Genomic DNA, 25,652 nt, shown 5'->3' with positions numbered 1-25,652 from the left:
TGAAAGGTAGTATCTGGTCCTCGTTTGTTTTCCCTTCTATAAATAATAAATAACTTGTTAAGAGATAATCTGAGGTTGCAATTATAATGTCACAAAACATTTTCACCCAATAATCTCAGCATTTACATTTATTAGTTGGCACCCTACTGTTTAAGAAAAAGGGTTTCCATCCTCACCCCAGTTGTCCAGTTTTTGGAATCATATAACCCAGTGGATTTTTTTATACTGTGTGTTATAAACCATTACATTCATTTTTCACTTTGAAGTTCAGGTTATCTTATTTGGCAAAAGATCTTCTATGTCACAGTGACATGATCAGTCTATTTTCTGAGCCTGTTCTTACTTTCTGGCATGACAAGATGTTCCAGACTGACTCATCATGTATTTTCCATGACTCAGCTCAGAAATTACTTTTCCAAAAATTTTTGGTTCCTTGTTTTAGAAACCAAGGTCTGGGCAGCAAATGCATTCATTGCTACTAGAAAGTTGCTTCTTACTGGTTCTTTCAGAGGACAGACCATTTGACATCAACTTAATAAAAAACCATGTTGACACCTCGAATTCCAACCTAACACTATTGTGTATGTCCTTACAGGTAAAGTGAGTCCCTTGGAGGAAGCAGATAGTCAGAGTTTGTATTATATTTTAAAGATTTTTATTTATCTGAAAGGCAGAGTGATGAGGGTGGGGGTAAGCCACAGAGAGGGAGACAGAGGTGGGGAGGGGGAGAAGAGAAAGAGAAGAGGGAGAAACAGAGTCATCTTTTTCAGCTGGTTCACTCCCAAAATGCCTGCAAGAGTCAGGGTTGAGCTAGGCCAAAGCTACAGTCAAGAACATGTGGGTAGCTCACAAGGATGGCAGAGACGCACATTAGCAAGAAGGTGGATTGGAAACACAGAGGAACCAGGACTTAAACCAGTAACTCCAATTTGGAATGTGGGCATACCAAGTGTTGGTTTAATCTGTTGTGCCACAACATCTGCCCTAGGAGTTAAGATATTTATTCATTTGGCCATACTGTGTCTTCTAATTATGGAAAATTTAGTCAATCATATTCATGGTAATTATTGATAGGCAAAGACTTACTATTGTATTTTGTAATATTTTCTAGTTATTTTGAATATTCTTTCTTCCTAATGTTTTCCTTGGTGATTTTCCCCTCAATAATTCTTTAGTACTCATGTTTTGATTCGATGCTTTTTATTCTTAGATTGTTGTTATAGGTTAACCACTTATGTCAAGCAAATAACACAAGTGGATACTTAAACCCCCCCACCTTTGTATTTTGAATTTGTACTATTGTACACAATATATTCGTTACAATTATATTATTATTTTTAATACTTTTGTCTTTTTTTCTTCATTTTAAGGATATAAATGGTTTGTACCCCACTACCAACTATCCATTACAATTATATTATTATTTTTAATACTTTCATCATTCACTGTTCATACTAAGGAAATAAGTGGTTTGTACCCTACCATTACATTATTAGAGTATTCTGAATTTCATTTGATTATACATTTACTCTTACCAGTAAGTTTTATACCTTCAATTGTTTTCATATTGCTCACTGAGGTCTTTTTCTTTCATCTCAATGCAATGACTTTAGTATTTCCTGCAAACTGGCCCTTACAGCGATAAACACCCTCAGCTTTTGTCTGGGAAATTTTTTATCCCTTCATTTCTGACAGACACATTTGCTGGATTCAGTATTCTTGATCGGCAGATTATTTTTCCTTTTCTATCAGCGCTTTGAACAGATCATCACCCTTTGTCTGAGTGTGGGAGGGTTCTGCTGAGAAGTGAGCTGCTAAGTATTCTGAATGCCCCTTGTGTGTTATTTGCTTCTTTTTTCCTACTGCCTTTAAGGTACTGTTTGTTTTTGATTTTTTACGAATTTGACTGTTTCAGTCTTTTGGTAGTTAGCCTTGGACTGAATCTGATTGATGACCTGTGATCTTGTTGTACCAGATATTTGTGCCTGTCTCCAGGTCTGGAAAGTTTTCTGATACGACTTCTTTTGAAAAGAATATTTATTTTATTAAAAGGGCAGATTTACAGTGAAAAGGAGAGACAGAGAAAGATTCGTCTGCTGGTTCACTCCCCAAGTGGCTGCAACAGCTAGAGCTGAGCTGATCAAAAGCTAGGAGCCAGGCATCTCTTTCAGGCCTCCTATATGTGTGTGCAAGGTTACAAGGATTTGGGCCATCCTCGGCTGCTTTCCCAGGCCATAAGCAGGGAATCAGAGCAGAAATGGAGTGTCTGGGACATGCATTGGTGCCCATACGCGATGCTGGCACTAGAAGGTGGAGGATTAACCTTTTGAGCCATGGGCCATGGTGTGGCCCTTCCACTACAATTTCTTTAATCTATTTTCTCTATTGCTTGTTAACTCACCATGCTACAACAATCCCTTCTCTACTCCCTTCTGAACGCAATGACCTGTACACGTTGCTCTTCTGATATTATCACATAAAATTTTTAAGTTCTCTTTATTCCTTTCATCTCTTCTCACTGTATAAATTAAAATAGCCTGTCTTTAAAGTTCATGGTTTCTTTTGCTTAATCAATCCTGCCATTCATACATTCTAATGAGTTTAATTTCTTTCATTGTATTATATTTTTCAGCTCCAGAGTTCTGTTTAATTTTTTAAAATTATCACTTAAATTTTTCTGTGAAGTTTATAATACATCTCGCTAAACTGTTTCCATATGCTTTCTCAAATTTTGCTGAATTTCCTTAAAACAGTTATTTTGAATTCTTTGATAGATCACATATCTCCATGCCGTTGGGATTCATGATTGGCATCTTATTTTTGCCCACATGGTGAAGTAACATTTCCTGGCTTGTTCCCAATGCTCACAGACACGTGCCCACGTCTGCTCATGTTAGATGTTTACTCTAGTCTTCCCTTTCTGGCTTTGTTGTATTCATCCTATTTTATTGACACCACCAGACTTGTTTCCTATGTCAGCAAGCACTGCAAATATTTCATCAAAGGGGGTGTCCTAGGCCCAGATTTCCTGCAAGTCTTGCTTTGAAAAAAAGTTGATGCAGTGCCTTTGTCTCCAGGGAGGTTATCCAGGCTGTGTGGCGAAGCTGGCCAGTCACCGAAGTCAGCAATCTATCTGAGTGACCCAGACGGTTAAATCTCCCAACAGTTCCCTGCACAGGTGGGATATTCCCCAAGTGCCATTAAAGGGCTGGTGCCAAAATTGGCCCTTCTCAGCATCTACTGTAGGATGGAGGCTAGTAAGTCCATCCCTGTGGCCCACATAGGCATAAATACTCCAGCAATTTCTATAGAAGCAGAGGGGCTGGAGAGGTAACTGGGCGCCCTCAGAATCTGCCATGCATAGGAGGCTTGATAGTAAAATACAGGCAAGCCTTCCTTTGAAGACTATGCCAGAACTACAGCTGAAGAAGGCTGCTGTGGAGCCACAGAATAACTAGTTTTCAAATCTACTAACAAGGTCCACATTAGCGAACAAACAAGCTTCTATATCAAAGCATTTGTATGCATGGTTCCACTTAGACTTCCGGGAAGATGGTCTTGACTGCTAGCTAAGGGCCAAGCAAGTTTGTAGTCACGCCCTTTGGAGTACAAAGCTATGTATATGGGTTTGAACCAAGAAGCACTCAGTGACAAGTCCACCACCTGCTTGCGGATCTGCAGTCTCAACTCTCCTGTGTCTTGGGTTCCATTGGAGTTTCCAAGAGTACCACGGCTCGAAAACAGACTGTGCTGGACAGGGGGCAGGGGCTGACCTCCTAGCTTACCATCATGCTGACATCAACTCTCACGTGTTCTATTTTCAAAAATTTTAATCAATTTCTTTGCTTGAGGCTGCTTAATACAGTTAGAAGTGTTGTGCTATAATCTTCAGCTTTAGAGTTACTTGTGGGAGGGAACTTGTATTAGCCAAAGGTGATTTTGATGCTTATTTTCTGCTTTCTTTCTTTTTTTTTTTTTTAAAGATATACTTTTATTGGAAAGGCAGAGAGGAGGAGAGACAGAGAGAAAGATCTTCCACCCGCTGGTTCATTTCCCAAGTGGCCAAAACAGCCAGAGCTGAGTTGATCCGAAGCCAGGGGCCAGGAGCTTCTTCCAGGTCCCCCACAAATGGGTGCAGGGTCTCAAGGATTTGGGCCATCCTCTACTGTTTTCTCAGGCCACAGACAGGGAGCTGGAAGGGAAGTGGAGCAGCTAGGATATGAACTGGCACCCATATAGGATTCCAGTGCACGCAACACAAGGACTTTAGCCACTAGGCTACCGCATTTGGCCCTTCTGCTTTGATTTTGCAGTAATTTTTAAGGAGGTATAAGGTAGTATATTGTTTATGTAGTTAACATTTTTTTTTCCTGCAGTTAAGATTTTAGGTGGCTTACATAACTCCTATCTCAATACTGCCCCCTTCTGTCAGAATAGTGAAGCATACCCTCCCACAAGCATATTTCAAAAAGCTCATGAAAAAAAAAGGAATTAAAATGAGGGGAATCCAAAAATTTCATGAAAAGTATATTTTATGGAAAAATGATTTGTGGATTTCAATTGTTTTGTGCAAAAATAAACTTATTGCTTAATTTTATTTTTTCAGAAGACAGAAATGGGATGGAGGAACAGAGAAGGGGTTGACACACTTTATAATTCTTTTGTTCCAATGGGATCTTAATTTCCACCTCTAACTTTCTTGTATCATTCACTACAGTCTCTCCAACAAAGGGTATCTCTCCCTTTCTATTTAGAATGATGGCTTTCCCAAATGGCTGCCTCAGGTCACTTCCTAGTCCTTTCCCTTCAGTCAATGCTGTGACCCTCACTGAAGTGACCTTCAGTAAGATTTTAGGATGTTTTTAGAGGTTTGGGAATTATTGGGGGGGGGGTTCTTTTTGATATTTTGTCAGACTTGGGTCCCTGACTTCTCCCTCTTCTTTTCCATACAGTTTCAAGCCCTAGTCCATACCCCACATTTGAAAACCAGAGTTTGGTATTCATTTATTTTTAAAATTTATCTTTTAGAGAGGTGCCTCACTCTTGCCAAGTGCCTGCCCATCCTCTAGAGGCTTGGGGCTTGAGCTGGGGACTGGCAGAGCTGAGCAAGCCTGGGAACTCCCATGTGTATCTGGGTCCAAGGCAGGCTGGCATGCTGACATGGTTTGCTGGAGGATGGAGCTTGGGTATTTGCTAGTGTGTTTGAGTCCCAGATGGGGGAGGGTTAGCATCCCAAGCTGTTTCGTGTGCTGGAGGATTGGATCTAGTGTCCCAGGTGGGCAGGAAAGACTTTAAGCCAGCACATTAGCTCATCAGAAGACCAGGCTGGGGAACCCATGTGCTCATGGGGCTGTGGGTTGTTCAGAGAAGGAGGTATAGGATGTGTGGGAGGGAGGACCACTAAAGGAATACTTTACAGGTGAGGAATGACCTTCTCGGGGGACTTTCACTGACATGGCCACTGTACTTGCAGGTAAGCGATGGTGGGAGGCTGAAGCCGAGGGGTTTGGAGGAGGAAAGCTAGAGAACCTTTCTGGGTCAGACAGATGCACACACCCACTTGGGAGACCTGAACTAGGCTAGCTAGCATGACCACCACTGATCATCATCCCACCATCCACCATCATCCTACCACCACCATCACCCATGCTAGATCGAGGATCAGGAGTCTACCTGAAAGGTCTAGATCATAAAACAGGTAACATTAGCCTGGGCCATAACATTAACCAACATGCAAGAGAACCGTATCTGGGAGCAAATTCTGTGGGGTGATTTGTGGGCTCACCCCTGTGGGACTGCCATAACAGATGGTTTGCTCAAGAGCTAAGAGGGTGATGGACTGATCTAAGCACGACCATGGAACCCCCAGACACTCATGGGTGCTGGAGTTGGGAACAGGCTGGGCTGGTCCAGGCTGCACCACCCATGGTACACACAGGAATAGAGTGTGGGATGGGCTGGGCCTCAATACCCACCAGCACACATAAAGGCTGAGAAAGTGGGGATAGACAGTGCTGTGTAAAGACCTAGCACTCACTGGCACACATGAGATCTGGGTCTGGGAGTGTGCCTGGTGAGGGAACTGCTATGATGGGCTGTAACTCACACTAGTGAGCATGTGAGTCAGGCCTGGGTGTTGGTCAAGTCAGATCAGACCAAACCGGGGGAGGGGGTGGTGGCAGTGGACCGGGAAGGGGCAGGGCAAACCTTAGCACACAGGCATGTGAGGAGACCAGATGGAATGTAGGCCATGCTAGGCTAAGCTATCACACCTCTGGTTTGCATGAAAGCCAAGGATGGGGAAAACTGGGCAGGGCTAGGCTGCAGTACCCGTCAACAGAGTTGGGACTGGAGCTGGGCTGGGTCACGTCAGATTGCAGAAACTGATGGCAAAGGCCAAGACAGGGGATGGGCTATGCCAGGCTGGGTCAGATCAACCACCACTACATGTAATATCTGTGGCTAGGATCAGGCTTAGTTGGAGAGCTAAGGGGATGTTGAGCTGGGTTGAAGTTCCCACTGGTGAGCATGAGAGCTGGAATGGGGGCTATGAATTGGGCTGGACTCCATTACCTGCTGGTGCTCACAAGGGCCAGAGAAGGTGAAGGTCAGGCTGGCCTAGGTCTCAGCACTCGCTGAGCTGAGTGTGAGGCTGAAACAGGCATGGCTGGGCTGTAGCACCCAACAGTAAGTGCCAGAATGGGAGAGGGTTAGTTGGGCAAGGCCAGTGCATCTGCCAGGTCTGGAGGTGGGCCAAGCCAGGTTGGGCCAAGTATCCACCAGTATATGTGAAATCTGCCACTGGGAGGTGGCCTGATAGAGGAGCTCAGGGAACTCCGTCAGGATCCAATCCCTGCAGATGAGTGCAAGAACCAAGGCTGGGAGAAGCCCAGACCAGGCCAAATCACATATACGTGTGGGTCAGGTCTGGGGGTAGGATAGGCTGAGCCAGTTCATAGCACCCACTGGCAGATGTGAGAACCAGGACAGGGTACAGAACAGGCCAGGTCGGGCCACAACACCAGCTAGTTCACATTAGGGTCAGGATTAGGGACAATGCAGGCCTTGCTCGGCTGTAGCACCAACCAGCATGAGATGAACTGGGGGCAGACCAGGATAGGCCAGGTTGTAGCACCCACTGGCAAAATGCCAAGGTGAGGTAGGTCATGCCGCACTGGGCTACAGCATACGTAATGCTCAGTGGAGAGAGGCAAGTTCAGTAGGGGAGTAGCATGGGCTCCCCTGCTGGGCCACTGCTCTGGTTGATGAATGTGAGAACTGGGACCAGGGGAAAAGCAGGCTGGGCAAGGTACAACACCCATTGGCCTGCATGTGGAGGAGAGTCAGGCTGGGCTAAGCAACCATTTCCACTGGTGCATGCATGAGTCAGAGTAAGTGTGGGCTAGTTGGGCTTTGTCAATGAGTTCGCTGGCAAGGTTAGGAATGGGAGCAAGTCCTGTCAAGCTAGACCATAGAACATCACCTGGAAAGTGCAAGATTTGGGGCTGGGAGTAGGACTAGAGAACTGTGGGAACATTCCTGATGGGCTGTGGCTCCCACTGGTGAGAGGTGGCTGGACCTGGCTGGACAGGTGGTAGCAACTGCCAGTATAAGTTGAGTTTGATGGCGGGGTCACTTGGGTTGGGTTAGCCAGTAGCACCCATTGGTGTGCACCATAGCTGAATCGGATGCAGAATAGAACGGACCAGTCTGCTACACACACTGTTATGCACAGGAACCAGGGCTGGGGGTGGACCTGGTGGGAGTGATTGGGGGTTGCTCCAGTTGGGTTGCAGTTCCCACTGGTGCATGAGGGAAAGTATGCATGAGGGCAGGGTTGGGCTGGGCCACAGTACTCATTGGTTTGTGTAAAAGATGGGGCTGAACAGAGAACTGACCCAGCAACTGCAACCACCAGTGTGAATGTAGGCTGATGTGTGTGATGGACTAAACCAGACCCTGGGCTGGCTGGCATACACCGGAGTCAGGTCTGGGGTCACTTCAGATGAGGTTTCTTCGGGGACCTTCCAAACTGAACCACTGAACTCAGAACTCTAACCATGGGGAAAATCACACGATCTGTGGCCTGATCGTGGAGCACATGTGTCAGAACTGGGCCTCCTCAGTTACTGAAGCCAGTGCAGTGGACGGCATGCCCAGATGCACATGGAGGATATGGCAGTCCACTGGGGCCCGCAGAGGATATCCAGTACCACAGCAGAGGATGGAAGGTAGAACAAATTGGACAACTACCCCAGCCAAGCACTGACAGCAAGCATTTGGGCAAATGAAAACTAAGTGGACCATGTCAACCAATGGACCTTGGAAGGATTTTCTCATCCTTGGAGCAATGAAACCAACAGCATTTCAGAACTACTTGAAACCATCTGAGCAGTACCCTCAGAGCATGCTCCACATGAGGGATCCTGGATGACACTGGGTGGCCACTCCCCAGCCCCGTCACCAGGTATTGATGCATCTGGGATGCTGGGTATGACTTTTCCCCTATTCTTCCTTCTGCAGGAAGGGAAGAAGAAAATTGGAAATAATTATCTCACTCACTTTCATCTATTCCGTGACTCTTCCCACCCTAATCAGTGTTTCAGATGGGCATGCATCATTCTCAACTATGTAAACATCATCAAAAAATAAAATATCTATCTATCTCTATATCATTTTTTAAAAAATTTATTTATTTATTGGAAAGTCAGATATACAGAGAGGAAGAGAGACAGAGAGAAAGATCTCTGTCCGATGATTCACTCCCCAAGTGAGCGCAACAGCCGCTGCTATGCTGATCCGAAACCGGGATCCAGGAACTTCTTCCAGGCATCCCACATGGGTGCAGGGTCCCAAAGCTTTGGGCCGTCCTCGATTGCTTTCCCAGGCCACAAGCAGGGAGCTGGAAGGGAAGTGGAGCTGCCGGGATTAGAACCGGCGCTCATATGGGATCCTGGCGCATTCAAGGCGAGGACTTTAGCCGCTAGGCCATGCCGCTGGGCCTCTCTATATCATTTTTAAAGAGTTACAGAGAGGGAAGGAGAGAAATCCTTCCACGTAGGATTCACTCCCTAAATGGCCATAACAACCAGATCTGGGCCTGACTAAAGTCAGGAGCTAGGGATTCCTTCTGGGTCTCCTACATGGATACAGGGGCTCAAGCACCTGAGCTTGCCTCCACTGCATTTCCAGGTGCATTAGAAGGGAGCTGGATGAGAAGTGCAGCAGTCAGAACTCAGATAAGCATCCATATGGTATGCCAGTGTTACAGGCAGCGGCTTTGCCTGTTACCATAATGTCAGCCTTGGGATTTATTTCTTATTTTAAAATAATTTAAAATTCATAATAAAGTTACATATTGCTTAGTGACAGAGATATAGTCTGAAAAACATGTTCTTAAGGAATTTCATTGTTGTGCAAAGATCACAGAGTGAATTTATACAAACCTATATGGCACAGCCTGACATATGCCTGGGCTATTTTATATGGCCTATTGCTTCCAGACTATAGCATGTTACTATACTGAGTACTATGGGCAAGAATAACACAATGCTAAGTATTTGTGGTTAGAGTCTACGGGAATGTAAGCTGTTCTGCACTTCAGTAAGTAAAGAGTGAATCAATGGGAAAGCCTAGAATATTATTACACACTAACAGACTTCACAAACACTGCACACAAAGATGCGTAATAAGCAAGACTGAGAACCAAAATTAATAAGTAAGGGAAAGAGTCCACATGAGAGCTGCACCTTGTTTTCTTCAGACAGTGTTACATACCTGTTAGTGCTAGATACGAAGCAATGTACCGCTTTTCCAGTCCATCTCTAGCACTTTGAATTGCACCAAAAATTGGAGGTATGATCATAATCAAGTTACTCACTGTATTCCCTGCAGAAGAGAAACACAGAAAAAGGTACTTAAGCAATCAATGACATTTTACTTTTTAAGATTTATTCATTTTTATTGGAAAGGCAGATATACAGACAGAAGGAGAGACAGAAAGATAGATCTGTCTACTGGTTCACTCCCCAAGTGGTTGAACTAATCCGAAGCCTAGGGCCAGGAGCTTCCTCCCGGTCTCCCATGCCAGAGCAGGGTCCCATGGCTTTGGGCCATCCTCTATTGCTTTTCAAAGCCACAAGCAGGAAGCTGGAAGGGAAGTGAAGCAGTCTGGACACAAATTGGCATTCATATGGGATTCCGGCTATGTAAAGCGAGGATTTAGCCACTAGGCTATCATGCCGGGCCCAATCAATGACATTTTAAATAAAGATACATTCACCTTGCCACAAACAACAGTTAAACAAGTGAGTTCTCAGAAAGATGGTGGGAAGATATTTTCAAGCTGCTCTAGGAAGTGATTCTGTACTCAACAACAAAAATCCTCACAAGAATCCAAGTAAGATAAATCCAAGTAAGATAAAGATAAATCAAACTAAGATTTTTCCACAGCATATTCATGAAAGGCAATTATAAATTCTGGCATCAAGTGGAAGAAAAGGATCTTAGAAAGAACCTCAGAGATAATGTGCACGCACACACACACACACACACGCACACACACACACACATAGAGAATTGGAGACAGTAGCCGATGCCTATGCTGCTGAGTCCATGCATACAGTATTAAAAATCTATAGAATTAACGTTGGAGTTAAAAAGCAAAAGCAACAAACTGAGGTTTTTTATTCTGCATGTTACTGCAGTGTGAATGTGGCTTATCCCCTAGAGTTCACATGTTGGATATACAGCCCCCAGGGTGGCAGTATTAGGACTAGTGGGATAGAATGTCTATCAGCTACTGCATGCTTCAGTTTCAGCTCAACACTAATGTACCTAGAAGTCAAGTGCTGGGAACTGGGTTCCTTGAACCTGGGGCTCAAGTCTAACTTAGCTAGGGCTCTTACAACATTATTTGGATTTTTGTCTAATTTTAAATGTACTGTCCTAATAAGATGAAAAATTACAAACCATTTAGGGGAAAAAATAAAGTAGAATAAAATAGCTCCAGGTAGTTTCACAGATGTAATAACATTTGAGCTAAGACCCTATAAAGAAAGAACTAAGGCTATTAAGTACAAGGTATTTGACATTCACATTTTACGTGTGCTTAGTTGCTCTCATAATGACTTTGTGAAGTACTTACGTCTCCATTAAACAAATGTAGGCAGGGATACAATACCTGTGCGCCTCATGTGGACTAGATCAGGGAAAAGCCAGGCTGGGCTGATTGTTCCTACTGGTGCAAACAAAATTAGAGTGGGTGAGGGTTGTTGGGGCTTAGCCACAGCATCAGCTGGCAGAAGCTGGCAATGGGGGCTAATTCTGTCAAGTCAAACCACAGAACCACCTGGAGAGTGCATAATGTGGGAGTGGAGGAGGCCTGGGAGGGAAACAGTGGGCTCCTCCCTCTTGGGTTACCACTTCTAAGGGAGGGCATAAAACTAGGACAGCAGCTGGGGTGGCTAGACAGAAAGGCACTCAACAACATCCATGAGGGCTGGAAGTTGAGCTGGTTAGATGGAACTAGGCTTTAACACCCATTGGCATGTATGAGAGCTGAATGGGATGTGGGACAGACTGGACTACTGCTACACATACTGGCAGCATGGGAACCAGGGTAGGGGGCAGGCCTGCTGGGGGTTATTGTGGGTCACTCCGACTAGGCTGCAGCTCCTACTGGTTTATATGAGGGCCGGGTATGTGCTGGGCAGCACCAGGCTGGACTGCAACACCCATTGGTTCCAGTGGAAGTTGGGAGTGAAAACAGAACCAACCCAGCAATTGCAACCACCAGTTGATTGGGGTGATGGACTGTGCCGGGCCCTGTACTGGCTACTATACACAAGAATCAGGTCCAAGGACACCTCAGACAAAGTTTCTTTGGAGATCTCCCCAATAGAATTGCCAGACTCAGAACCCTAACCACGAAAAGACAGGACAGAACAAGTCAATCAACCACCTCAGCAATATGTTGGCAGTGAAAAACTGGGCAAATGGAGACTCTAAGATGGACTATGTCAATCAGTGGAATCCTCAAGGACCTCATCGTGCTTGGAGTGGCAAGATTGGCAGCGATTCATAACTGTTGAACTATCAAAACCACTTGAGCAAGAATCTCAGAGCATGCCCCACATCAAGGACCCGGGGTGAGTGGGAGACTGGGTGGAACTTCACCCTTAAAATCTCCCTTTACCTCAGATACATGAAGGAAACAATATGGAAATAATAATCTTACCCATTTTCCTGTAGCCCTTGAACCTTTTTACCCTAACTAACTATATAAAGATTGTCAAAAGTATAATAAAAAAATGGAAAATAAAGATTTATTTTAAAATTATGCATCTAAGAATTTGCCTATATCAATTGCTATGATCAATTTCATTTCATGTGTTAATTAAGTTCATACGTAGTTCCCTGAGAATTTTTAGTGCTCATTGGTATTTGACATCATCTGGACATTGAAAATTTAAGTTTTATTTTTTCCCTTTCCTGTGCTTACCTCCCAGAAGCCCTATGCACACTGCTTCCATACTCTGAACCTGTGCTGACTCCCCTAGCTCAGCCTTCCAAGACAGCCAAGTGAAGGCCTGCTCGCTCTGCCGTTGGTGTATTGTCATTGTTTCAGCACCAGAGGGCGCTCCATCACAAGATGGTGCGTTTTTCAGAATGAACCAGGATGATAACATTTCCTGTCAGCCTGTTCCTGAGCGCAGAGCAGAGGGCAGCCGGCCTGTGGCCAGAACCATGGAATTCCAACTGGCTCGGGGCCTCACTGTGGAAGTACCAGCCCTGGGTTTTTGCGCAAGCTCTTTCCTTTTGTCAAGAAGGTCATTAACGGGCCCGGCGCGGTGGCGCAAGTGGTTAAGTCCTCGCCTTGCACGCCCGGGATCCCATATGGGCGCCGGTTCTAATCCCGGCAGCCCCGCTTCCCTTCCAGCTCCCTGCCTGTGGCCTGGGAAAGCAGTCGAGGACGGCCCAAAGCTTTGGGACCCTGCACCCGCGTGGGAGACCCGGAAGAGGCTCCTGGCTTCGGATCGGCATAGTATCGGCCCGTTGCGCTCACTTGGGGAGTGAATCATCGGACGGAAGATCTTCCTCTCTGTCTCTCCTCTCTGTATATCCGCCTTTCCAATAAAAAATAATAAAAATAAATCTTTAAAAAAAAAAAAGAAGGTCATTATCTGTTGTACTGCCTGAAATTTGAGCAGCTCTGTGGTCAACTATGCCACAGTGCAGATCACACCCAGAGCCCAGAGCCAGTAGAGATGAGCACAACATGAAAACAAGCCAGGCCCACACGGCCTGGAGCTGAGAACCGACAAACTGACAACCAGCGCAACTCACTGCGCAAAAGCTATGGATGGCCGACAGTCCCCCAGCAACCAGATGGGTTTCTAAAATAGAGAAATAATGAGTTTTCTTCTTTCCTCCAAATTTCCTATAATGTGGTTATACTGTTTTTATAACTTAAAATTAAAGTGCCAAAAGGACAAGTGATAAATTAGGGCTAACTTACTACTGCTAAGAGTTTAACTTGATTTGGGTTTGACGGCTCACAAAATTCAAAACACGTTCTTTTCTGGAAATAAAAGCTAATGATCACAGTGTACTATTCCATAACATTTAAAAGTTTCTTTTTCTTCAGGAGGGCAACCCTGTTTAAATATAGATTTAAGAGATTAAAAACATTGAATATCATGCTACTTTTCTACCACCCCCCCATATTCTCCTTATATAATACAAATTATAGGCAAAGTGGAAAGCACTCCAGTGATTTTAAAATTTCTTCATGTCATCTTTGAGCAAAGGACAGGAAACACTCAAATGCTAAAGTACTGGAAAGAATAGTTAGAAGGAAAAAACAACGCACAACAGGGTAAACTTGGAAACGCTGAAAGCAGAAGACATTTGCCTTAGCCTGACAGCAGGTGGAATCAGTGCGCCCAAGGGTCTGAGGAGCTCTTCAACCCTTGGCAGTATGCAGAGCCCTGAAGAGATCAGAGAAAGTTTGTAACTCCATTGTCTTTACGGTTGTATAACCATCACCCAGAGCTAAGGAGAAAGTGGAGGCATTAAAGCCCGGTGAAGCCGGAGGAGTGATGTGTCCTGCTTCAGTGCCGTTGTAAGGGACTTGCTGCACAGTCAGCAAGCCAGCTAGGTGAAAGCCACGCAGCACTCTCCACAGTAAGTTCATCTGAGGAAATATGTTACCGATTTTGTCTAAATAATGTTAAACATTCTCAGAACATCAGAGACTTCAGGGCTGGAAGGCTAAGCATTTGGGAGGCCGCCTAATTTATCATCCCAGTTATACTAGATACCATTTTGTTCGTGTCTACGCTTACTTTCTAGCTGTGTGAACTTGTGCAAACTAATTTATGTTACTTATTCTCCTGATCTGCAAAATGAGAAAAGCAGTTACACTTAAATTATCTCAGTAATTAAATAGGAATAAAATATGAACAAGACACATAAATACCATTTCTGATATGAGAAAGGTCCACTGAATCTTATAAAGGAAATGTCATAGTCTTGCTATGCTGAGCTTTAGCTACCACCTGGCAATTGCCTTCTACTTCAGACCAGCAATATTTAAAAACAAACAAATAGGCCCAGTGCAGTAGCCTAGCGGCTAAGATCCTTGCCTCACACATGCCAGAATTCCATATGGGCGCCAGTTGGTATTCAAGTAGCCCCGCTTCCCGTCCAGCTCCCTGCTTGTGGCCTGGGAGAACAGTGGGGGACAGTCCAAAGTAGTAGGACCCTGCACCTGCACACACGGGAGACCCAGAAGAGACTCCTGGCCTCGGATCAGTGCAGCTCTGGCCATTGCAGCCACTCGGGAAGTGAATCATTGGATAGAAGATCTTCCCCTCTGCCTCTCCTCCTCTCTCTGCATATCTGACTTTCCAATAAAAATTTTTTTTAAAAAAAAGGATATTAGCATACTAGGTATTCCTTACATGGGTTTTTAATTAAGATATCTATCAGAATAAAAACAGAAAACCAATGTAAGTATATCTCACTTTAAATAGTATCAGACACAAAATCAATTCAGTTTGACAAACATCCATTAAGTGTTTTCTTTGGGCAAGATCTGGAGTTAGCAGCTGATAGGAAAAGTGAATAACTCTGATTTGAAAAAGTATGTGTAAAACTTCAATGTGAACCACCAGTAAGGGAGAATGACAGGACCTGTAAGCACAAACCTGGAGTGGAGGAAATTCAAGTCGATAAGATAGTGATTGCTGAGCAATGACTTGAATGATGGAAAGAAAGAAAAGTTTTATCACTATTAATGTAAGAGTTATCCTAATTTCTTTGGGGAGCATATAGTAGCTAAAAGTTTTTAGTTTATGAATATTACTTTATTCACTTTGTTTTAAATTATGAGTGGAAATTCATCAATGCATAAATCCTTTAAGTGCATTTTAAGTTATAAACAAAATTAACTTAAATGAATAAAAACAGATTGTTACTATCAAATTCACTATTACTAATTTTTTTTTTTGAGACCTAAAAGTCATGAAGTTGCTTTATTTTTTTTTAAAGATTTGTTTTATTTTTATTGGAAAGTCAGATATACAGAGAGGAGAAGAGACAGAGAGGAAGATCCTCCGTCCATCGATTCTTTCCCCAAGCAGCCACAACGGCTGGAGCTGCGCTGATCCAAACTCAGGAGCCCGGAGCTTCCTCTGGGTCTCCCACACAGGGGCAGAGTAGTCCCAAGGCCTTGGACCATCCTCCACTGCCTTTCCAAGCCACAAGCAGGGAGCTGGACGGGAAGTGGGGCTGCCAGGACATGAACCGGCACCTCTGTGGGATCCCAGCATGTGCAAGGCAAGGAGTGTAGCTGCCAGGCATCAGGTTCTTTTCTTTTCCTTTCTTTCCTTTCCTTTTCTTTCCTTTTCTTTTTCTTTTTCTTTTCTTTTCTCTTCTCTTCTCTTTTCTTCCTCCCTCCCTCCCTTCCTTCCTTCCTTCCGATGAACTTATTTATTTGAAAGGCAGAGCAAAAGAGACAGAAAAAGAAAGAGTTCCATGGTTGCAGTGAAAGCCAGCTGCCCAGAATTCTACCCAGGTCTTCCATGTGGGTCCAGGGGTCCAAGCACTCAGGTCATTCTCTGTGGCTTTAGCAGGGAGCTGGATCACAAGTTGAGTCCTGGCAGCTCGGCTCTGATCCAGCTCCCTGCTAAAGCCACAGAGAATGACCCAAGTGTCCTGGCAGCCCCACTTCCCGTCCAGCCCCCTACTTGTGGCCAGAAGGCTCCCAGAGAGAAACATCAGCCCAGGACATGTTATGCAAGTACTTTCCTCCAGCATCAAAGTCTTTAAGGTCCTTCAGCAGCTCCTTGCGGCTATCAAGTCCAATATCCATGAGAATGCCTTTGATCTTCTTTCATGCCTTTCTAATGCTGTCAAGATTTTCCACTGGTATTTGAAACATTTTTGAAATTTTCTGCAGCAGCACTGTGTCCCCTACACCCCGGGACACCCGCCTCAGCAGGAGCCCACCCCCGGTGCAGCCTGTCCCCTCCTCCTGGCACAGCCAGAAAGAGAAAAGATCCACTACTACTATTAAAATCTCACCAACAGCATCTTCCACATTTTTTACTTATTTTCATTAAATTTTTATAATGCCGTAAAGATTTCCTAAATTGCCATAAAATATGCAATAAGTTTTACAAATAGCTTTTTCTTGTGCAAACACAAGAGGAAAATGGTTTTCCCTTCTGAATCCCCACACTACCTCCACCTTAGTCTGCTCAGCCTCAGGGACACCCACAGATGACTGATGTGGGTCTGTAACCTCTGAGTCTGTAACTTCTTTAAAAACAAAACAACAGAGCCCACAATAGTGCAGTGGTTAAAGTCCTCGTCTTGCACGCACTGGGATCCCATACGGGCGCCAGTTCTAATCCCTGAGGTCCCACTTCCCATCCAGCTCCCTGCTTGTGGCCTGGGAAAGCAGTCGAAGACGTCCCAAAGCTTTGGGACCCTGCACCCACGTGGGAGACCTGGAGGAAATTCCTGGCTTCTGGTTTTGGATGAGCACAGAACCGGCCATTGCAATCAATTGGGGAGTGAATCATCAGCTGGAAGATCTTCCTCTCTGTCTCTCCTCCTCCGCATTTCCAAAAAAAAAAAAAAAAAAAAAAAAGCAAAACAACAACAAAAAGCAATGCATCATTAAGTTTCCACTGACTTAAGAGATAGATAAACAGAAGACCAGAGAAAGAGTTTCTATCTATTGGTTCACCCCTAAATGCCCAAACAGCCAGGACTTGGAATGTAATTCAAGTCTGCCACATGCGTAGCAGGAACCTAATAAACCTGAGCCATGCCCACTGCTTTCCAGGGACTATAAGAACAGGAAACTGGGTGGGTCTCAGAATGGGGCGTCTCATGCCTGGATCCCAGATGACAGCCACCATGTGTACGTGGTGAGCTGTCCCCCGGCGGCCAGTGCGCCATTTGGTCCCAGGCTCCACCTGCTGGCCACCCTGCCAGGGAACTCTTGGAGCCTAGTTAGCTCCAGTTTGAACCCACTGTGCTTCTAGGACGTGCAGCAATTGTAAAGATCCCCAATGACAGTAACTCTTCCTTTGTAAAACTTGTAATCACTGAACAATGCTGACCACCAAATACCAGCCCATGCAAACGCTGAAGAACCTAGGCGTTTTCTGCCTTTTGTGATTCTGCCTTAATGGCTTGGCTGGGGGCTGTGTGAACCTCAGGCCTGATAGTCTACGTGACACCCGGCAGGACACCTGGCAGGTCACGTAGGCAGACCACTCCTCAGGAAGGAGGTACCTTGTGTTTGATAAGATTCACAGCCCAATAGCTTATCAATTTGTACTTTTTAAAAGTTGCTTGTTTCAAACCCGCCAATAGAAGCCTGCTAAGTCATGACTGCATAATTAATAGCCTGAAATGTATAAGAACTGGGGGGCTTGGGCTCTCGCCCCGGCCCTTGGCTCTTCTGGCTGGCGCTTGTTTTGTCCTCCTTGCAGCCTCTGCTGCAGCTGCCCCTCCCCCGCCCAGCCATGCTGGGCTGGGGGAGGTGGCTGGGTTACCTAGGCTAACCTGAATAAACCACCTTTTTGCCTCAGCACCGACTTCAGACTTGATGATTATCTGGGGGTTTCAAAAACCGGCACAACAACGCTATGGCTTGGGGCTTGTCCTGCAGAATTATATCATGTTACCTGATATGATGGATCAGGAGAAGGGTCACATTAAGTAAGCCATTATATTAACTAGCACTCAAGAACCATAACCGGGGGTAAATTCTGTGAGGGATGTGTGGGCCACATCCTGCGAAAATTCTAGCCCCACTGGTTATCTCAAGAGTTGGGGTGGTGATGGACTAAGCTAGGTGTGACCAAGGAACCTGCCATCAATTACAGGTAAAGGAACCCCCAATAGTCTGGACTGGTCAGGGCAGCAGCACCTGAATGTGCATCCTGAATAGGATGTGGGGTGGGCCAGGCTGCAATGTTCACCAGCTCATACAAAGCCAAATGGAAGTCCAGACTGCGCCGGGCACTGGCCTAAACCCAATGGCATGTATGAGAACTGGGTCTGGGAGTGGATCAAGTGGAGGCACTTGGGAAACTCCCCTGGCGAGTCATAGCTCCCGCTGGTGAACATGTGGTCCAGACCTGGAGGTTGGACAAGCTGGGAAAAGTAGCTCCAACAGCTGGCAAATGTGTCAATTGGTAATGGAACAGAGTGGACCAGGCAGAACAGAGCAAACCTTAGCCCACAAATGAAACTAGAGACCAGGATGGAGCACAGGTCATACTGAGCTAGGCTCTTGCACCTACTGGTCTGCGTGAACCAGGAACGCTAAGCCACAGTGTCTAAGGCAGAGGTCAGGACAGGTGAGGGGCTGTGCCAAGCTGAGTCAGAGCAACCACTGGCATGTGCATGATCTATGGCTGGGAACAGGCCCGGTTGGGGAGCTAAAGGGACAACCCTAGCTGGGTTGAGGTTCCCACCAAGGGGTGTGTGAACTGGAATGGGGGCTGTGTTCTGATCAGAAAATGGTTGTAGTCTCCCTTAGCACAAATGTGGACTGGGATTGGATGCACCGAACCAGGCCAGACACCAATACCCTCTGGTGTCCTGGAGGACAGGGATAGATGTGTGATGGACCAGGCAAGGTCTCAAACCCCTACTGAGCCATGTGTGAGCCATATGTGGGAATGGACAAACCATGGCTGGGCTGAAACATCCAACAGCAAGTACCAGTTTGGGTTGAAGGCCAGTCATAAAAAGCCACTGTTCCTGCTATGACTGGAGGTGGACTGAGTAGGGCTGGCTCATGGACCCACTGGTAAGCGTGAAACCTGGCATTGGGAGAGGTTCTGATGGAGGAGTCTGAGCAACTCCTCTGGCAGGACACAGACCCGGCAGGTAAGCGCAAGAAACATGATAGGAAACAGCCCAGAACAGGCCATGGAAAGTTACCCACTGGCATACAATTGGCAGGGGTTGGGGAAAGACCAGGCTGAATCTGTCCACGTCATCCACTGGCAAATCCAAACACCAGAACAGTGTGGGTAGAGCCAGGTTTGGTCGCAGCAAAGACTAGTACACAATACAGAATACCAAGGTGAGGTTGCCTATACCGGAAGGGACTGCAGTGCCCAACCATCAAGCATGAGAACAAGGAAGGGAGGGAGCAGAGCCGGCAGGGGAATAAGGGAGGGTTCCTTTGCTGGACAGCTACTCCTGCTGGAGAGCGTGGGCTGGGATGGGGGCAGACCAGACTAGGCAGGGATACAACACCTGTGGGCCTCAGGTGGACTAGATCAGGGAAAAGCCAGGCTGGGCTGATTATTCCTACTGGTGCAAACAAAATTAGAGTGGATGAGGGTTGTTGGGGCTTAGCCACAGCATCAGCTGGCAGAAGCTGGCACTGGGGGCTAATTCTGTCAAGTCAAACCACAGAACCACCTGGAGAGTGCATAATCTGGGAGTGGAAGAGGCCTGGGAGGGAAATAGTGAGCTCCTCCCTCTTGGGTTACCACTTCTAAGGGAGGGCATAAAACTAGGACAGCAGCTGGGGTGGAATGGGGTGTGGGACAGACTGGACTACTGCTACACATACTGGCAGCATGGGAACCAGGGTAGGGGGCAGGCCTGCTGGGGGTTATTGTGGGTCGCTCCGACTAGGCTGCAGCTCCTACTGGTTTATGCGAGGGCTGAGTATGTACTGGGCAGCACTAGGCTGGACTGCAACACCCATTGGTTCCAGTGGAAGTTGGGAGTGAAAACAGAACCAACCCAGCAATTGCAACCACCAGCTGATGGGGCGACGGACTGTGCCGGGCCCTGTACTGGCTACTATACACAAGAATCAGGTCTGAGGACACCTCAGACAAAGTTTCTTTGGAGATCTCCCCAAAAGAAATGCCAGACTCAGAACCCTAACCATGAAAAGAGAGAAGACAGAACAAGTCAACCAACCATCCCAGCTATATCATGGCAGCGAAATATGGGGCAGAGACTCTAAGATGGACTATGTCAATCAGTGGAATCCTCAAGGACCTCATCGTGCTTGGAGTGGCAAGATTGGCAGCAATTCATAACTGTTGAACTATCAAAACCACTTGAGCAAGAATCTCAGAGCATACCCTACATCTGGGACCTGGGGAGGGTGGGAAATTGGGTGGGCCTTCTCCCTTAATATCCCCCTTTAAACATGAAGGAAACAATATGGAAAAAATAATTGTCTTACCCTTGAACCTTTTTACCCTAATTAACTATGTAAGGATTGTCAAAATATATTAAAAAAAAAAAGTGTAAAAAAAAAAAAAGAACAGGAAACTGGAGTAAGGAGCTGGAACTGAGTATGAAACCGCAGTGTAGCAAGACATCTTAACCAGTAGCCTAAATCCCCGCTCTGACATCCTTAACTCATAAACAGGTCTATCGTTTTAAAGAATGATCATATAGTATTACATGGTGTGCAATTATTATATTTTGTGAAATCAAACATTTATTTGTGGACAGTTATGTTATTTTCAGATTTTTACACTGAATGGACACCCACATTAAGTTTCCCAGGACTGCCATAATAAATGAGCACAAAATCAATGGTTCTGAAAAACAATTTATTTTCTCACAGTCCAAGAGGCCACAAACCCCAAATCAGGATGTCAGAAGGGTTGGGTCCCTCTGAGGGAAGCCTCGTCTCACACTTCTCTTTGACCTTCAGATGATTACCAGAAATCTTAGCCATTCCTCTGTGATAGAAGGTTTCAGTCTCTACTTCTCTGCACCCAGTCTCTCTCTCTCTCTCTCTCTCTCTCTCTCTCTCTCTCTCTCTTTTTCTCTCTGTGTATGTATTTTCTTCTGACAAGGGTACCACTCACTGGATTTTAAGACTCACCACTATGACTTACTTATGAGAATATTTCAAATAGTTTGTGGAAAATAGAATGAAAAGATAAGTTTATTCTGGTCCCAAATGTTTTAAAATACATCCATAATTTTCTGTTGTTTTAGCAACAAACATTTTCAATCAACTTTTGTGAAGGCCCCTCATATGTCTGCAAAGACTTACTTTCAAATAAGGTCATATTCTAAGAACATATTTCTTTGTTCATGCATTTATTAAGTTCTAGACTAGAATCTTGCCACAAAATAATATGAAACAAACAAACATGAAAATATAGATATAATAACACCAAAAGCACATCCAGGAAAATCAGATTAGTTTAATGATGCAGGGCTTACAATTAACATTTGAAATATCGTCTACTGAGTTCCAACCTACTGAAGACTTTCAAGTACAGAAGAAACAATCAGGTAACAATAGAAAAGTTGCTGGAGAGTATAAATGACAGATGTCACTGACATTCCTCACACAAAATAGTCCCTGGCCCTATCCATCACAAAGAATACTTCCTAAAGTTGTACCTCAGAATATACCCTGAAGGGAGTACTTTAAAGTAATGAGAGGAATTTCAAGAAACTGAGGTATTAAGATTTCTTAGATCAGTTACTGATTTACTTCTTCTAGAGGAAAGAGTAAAACAAACAAGCCAAACAAACAAAAAAAAAGGGACAAACTGAATCTTTTAATATCTACTTTGTACCAGATGCTATATAACATGTTTGCTTAAATCTGAAAAACTGTAAAATTTTAAAAAAATGTAACAAATGTATGCACCACTCATAATTGGTTATTGTTTATATTTCTATCATTTTTGCATCAAACTTGCTATTTTAGTAAGGGGAATAAATTATTGCTGATAAAGCCAAAATCAGCCATCTTTCAGTCCACTTCTCCTTCATGCAGTTCCAGAGAGAACACACAGCGTTACTTCAGTACGTTCTAAGGTGAGATGCGATTTGTTCCTGCTTGGGACTGAACAGGAGGATGTGGCTCCCAAACCCACGCAGACATTTAAACACTGGAGTTTTAGGTTAACTAAGGTGGGTTAGGGGTGGGGATTTTTGATGGTATCTGACAGGCAGGACTGGCAGGAGGTCTTTGGCTCCTGGGAGAATTCTCCCGAAGGGTTGACAATGCAAGCTGGGTTTGGCCTAGCTTCCGGCTCAGCTTTCTGGCTCTCCATGAGATTGTTCCTCTGCACTTTTTCTGCTACTGTGAGCCCCTATCAGATGCCAGATTAACAGGAATATCTGATCCTGAACTGATTTCATTCTTTAAGCCAAAATAAATATTTTCCTTCCAAGGGTGTTTTAGTTAGAGTAATGAAAAGCTGACTAACAGAGTTCTCCAAAGCTTCATGTTTTGGAAGTTTGGTGTACAAAGTGGCAGTGTGGAGGTGTTCTAACCTTCAAAGACTCAGGGCCTGAGCGGGCTGAGGGGATTAATGCTGGTCTCTACGAGGGAGTCAGTTCTCAGAGCAGCCTGTTGTGGCCTCTTTGGCATGCAGCAGTTTCTGCTTCTCTGCCATGTTGTGACAGAGCCCTCAGCAGCAGCTGAACAGATGGGACCACTTGATCTTACCTGTCAGCCTCCAAGATGGTGAGCTAAATGAACCTCTCCTCATTACAAAATGGTCAGCTCCTGATGTTCTGTTATAGCAACACAGAATAGACTTAGACGGTCTATATTGCTGCCATTTGTTCAAAAATTATTTTATATAAATATGTGTATAAACATGTATTTTGCTTTTGTGGTTTTTATTCCATTAGTTAAAATTATGATTAAGCGATCATTTCATACTAAACATCAAGCCTTTGCATTCTGTACAGTAATTCTGGTATGGGAGTAGACAGCACTTTTTATTATCCATTACTATATCCATGAGCATTCTCAGTTTTATACTAAACAATACTACAATGGACATCCTTGCTTACACTTCCGTCGATACATTTACACAAACACCGTTTAATTGTGCCTGTTGGATCTGCTCAAGACGGGTCTCATATTTATCAATTTCATTTTGTAAAGGAATACTAAGAACAATCAATGTGACTTTCACTTTTTTATAATTTCTGTATTTTTCCTTCACAACACTTTGAAGAGCTGAAGTGTTTAAATACTTGTCAGAGTTTAAACTACAAGCTCCCACGAAGATGTCACCCATTTGCCACAGACTGAACACTGTGCCTGGCACGGTGAAGGTAATCAGAATCAATCATCTGACTTGTTGAGTAATCAAAATATGATCTACATGTGGACTGCAATTACTTTCTTTTTAAGATTTATTTTTTTTATTTTTTTTATTGGAGAGGCGGATATACAGAGAGGAGAGACAGAGAGGAAGATCTTCCGTCTGATGATTCACTCCCCAAGTGAGCGCAACGGCCGATGCTACGCCAATCCGAAACCAGGAGCCTCTTCCGGGTCTCCCACGCGGGTGCAGGTTCCCAACGCTTTGGGCCGTCCTCAACTGCTTTCCCGGGCCACAGGCAGGGAGCTGGATGGGAAGCGGGGCTGCCGGGATAGAACCGGCGCCCATATGGGATCCCGGGCATGCAAGGCGAGGACCTTAACCACTTGCGCCACCGCGCCGGGCCTGACTGCAATTACTTTCTAATAAAAAAAGATTGTATATTAACAAAGGAAATTTATGTGAATATAAGATCAGTCTAAAAATGCAACACACCATAATTGAGGTTACTACAAAATGATACAATTAATCCTTGTTTCCACAGACTTTAGCGTGCCTTACAGGGTGATTGAAGTTAGACAAATGTGGAACAGTATTAGGGCAAAGATCAAATATACACATGCATCAGCATGAAAGAGCATGGCGTGCCTGGGAAACCATAAATACCTTACTGTACGTCTTGGAGCAAACTGTGTAAGAAGATAGAGCTACAAGATAAACTGGAAGTAAGACAAACATGGAAAACATGTTTGTGACCCCTCTATCAAACAGCAAAAAACTTGAACTCTTAAAAGAAACAAATGAAGACCAAATGAAGGCGAATTCTGGAGCCTATGTCTTAGTGGTGATTTTATTCTCTTTCTAGTTGGCTATAAGTGTTTCTTAAAAATTTATTGGATTGTGGGCCAGGTGCAATGTATGTCTAGTAGTATCTGATTCTTCAATGATGTAAGCAACAATAATAATCCTAAAAGAATATATTGGGAAAGGGCTTGGCGTGGTACCCTAGTAGTTAAAAGCCCTTGCCTTGCACGTGCCGGGATCCCATATGGGCTCCGGTTCAGGTCCCAACTGCCCCACTTCCCATCCAGCTCCCTGTTTGTGGCCTGGGAAAGTAGTCGAGGATGGCTCAAAGCCTTGGGACCCTGCACCCGTGTGTGAGACCCAGGGGAGGTTCTTGGTTCCTGGCTTCAGATCAGCTTGGCTTCAGCTGTTGTGGCCACTTGGGGATCAGTGGATGGAGGATCTTTCTCGCTGTGTTTCCTTCTTGTTATGATCTGCCTTTTCAATAGAAATAAATAAATCTTAAAAACAAAAAACATGTATTGGGATGGACATTGTGGTGCAGGGATTAAGCCACCACTTGGAATGCCTGCATGTATTATCACCTTCATCCCATGTTGAAGTGCCAGTTTGAGTCCTACTTATTCTGCTTCTGATTCGGCTTGCTGCTAGTCTCCCCTGAAAACAGATGATGGCACAAGTTTCTCAGCCCCTGCAACCCTTATGGGAGACGTGGATGGAATTAATGGCTCCTGGTTTTAGCATGGCCTAGCCCTGAGTGGTATCGTGATTTGGAGAGTGACTCAGCGGATGAAAGTATCTTTGCCTCTCCCTCTCCCACTGTACTCTGCGCCTTTCAAATAAGTAAATTAATCCTTAAAAATAAGATATATCCAATAAAATTAGGTTTATGAATTTAAACTCCTAAGTTTTCAGAATTATATCATTTATGTGATAACACAGGATATGCACACATGATCAAATGATCAGAACAGGCATTTCTTTTTTTGTTTTATATGAACTTTCTTTTTTTATTATCATTCAAGTATATATACTATTTACCACAATACAGGTTTGTAGGTATAGAGGTATTCTACAGAGCTACTGTAGGTATAGAGGTATTCTCTCCCCCTCTCCTTTCTCCTTTCCTATTTTCCCCTCCTGCCATTTTCCCCCAAATTATCACAATAGCATTGGCCCTTAGTAACCAGTATAATATTAAGTTTCTGCTATTTAAATGTATTATGGCATGGTAGGTATAAAGCA

The 25,652-nt window shown here is 44.6% G+C and overlaps 1 protein-coding gene across 3 annotated transcripts in view; it reads right to left on the bottom strand.

Moving 5' to 3' along the window:
• The window catches only part of ACER3 (alkaline ceramidase 3), a 132,250-nt gene that overhangs the window by 73,298 nt on the left and 33,300 nt on the right, over positions 1-25,652 (bottom strand). The window contains exons 1-2 of one of the 3 annotated variants that reach the window (XM_040964440.1): positions 25,228-25,232; positions 9,778-9,888 (exon numbers count right to left, since the gene is read on the bottom strand). The exons of 1 other annotated variant lie outside the window; for it this stretch is intronic. In XM_040964440.1, the coding sequence (XP_040820374.1) occupies positions 9,778-9,865 (88 nt within the window). In that variant the 5' untranslated portion in view covers positions 9,866-9,888; positions 25,228-25,232. Of the gene's footprint in view, positions 1-9,777; positions 9,889-25,227; positions 25,233-25,652 lie in introns of those variants that run through there. One more of the 3 variants, XM_040964438.1, reaches the window with a different exon arrangement.

This window comes from Ochotona curzoniae, unplaced genomic scaffold (assembly GCF_017591425.1).
Source record: "Ochotona curzoniae isolate NIBS_2020 unplaced genomic scaffold, NIBS_Ocur_1.0 scaffold_3223, whole genome shotgun sequence".
Lineage (NCBI taxonomy): Eukaryota > Metazoa > Chordata > Mammalia > Lagomorpha > Ochotonidae > Ochotona > Ochotona curzoniae.
The sequence above is the reverse complement of the archived record's forward strand: the minus strand, read 5'-3'. Positions and strand labels throughout refer to the sequence as shown.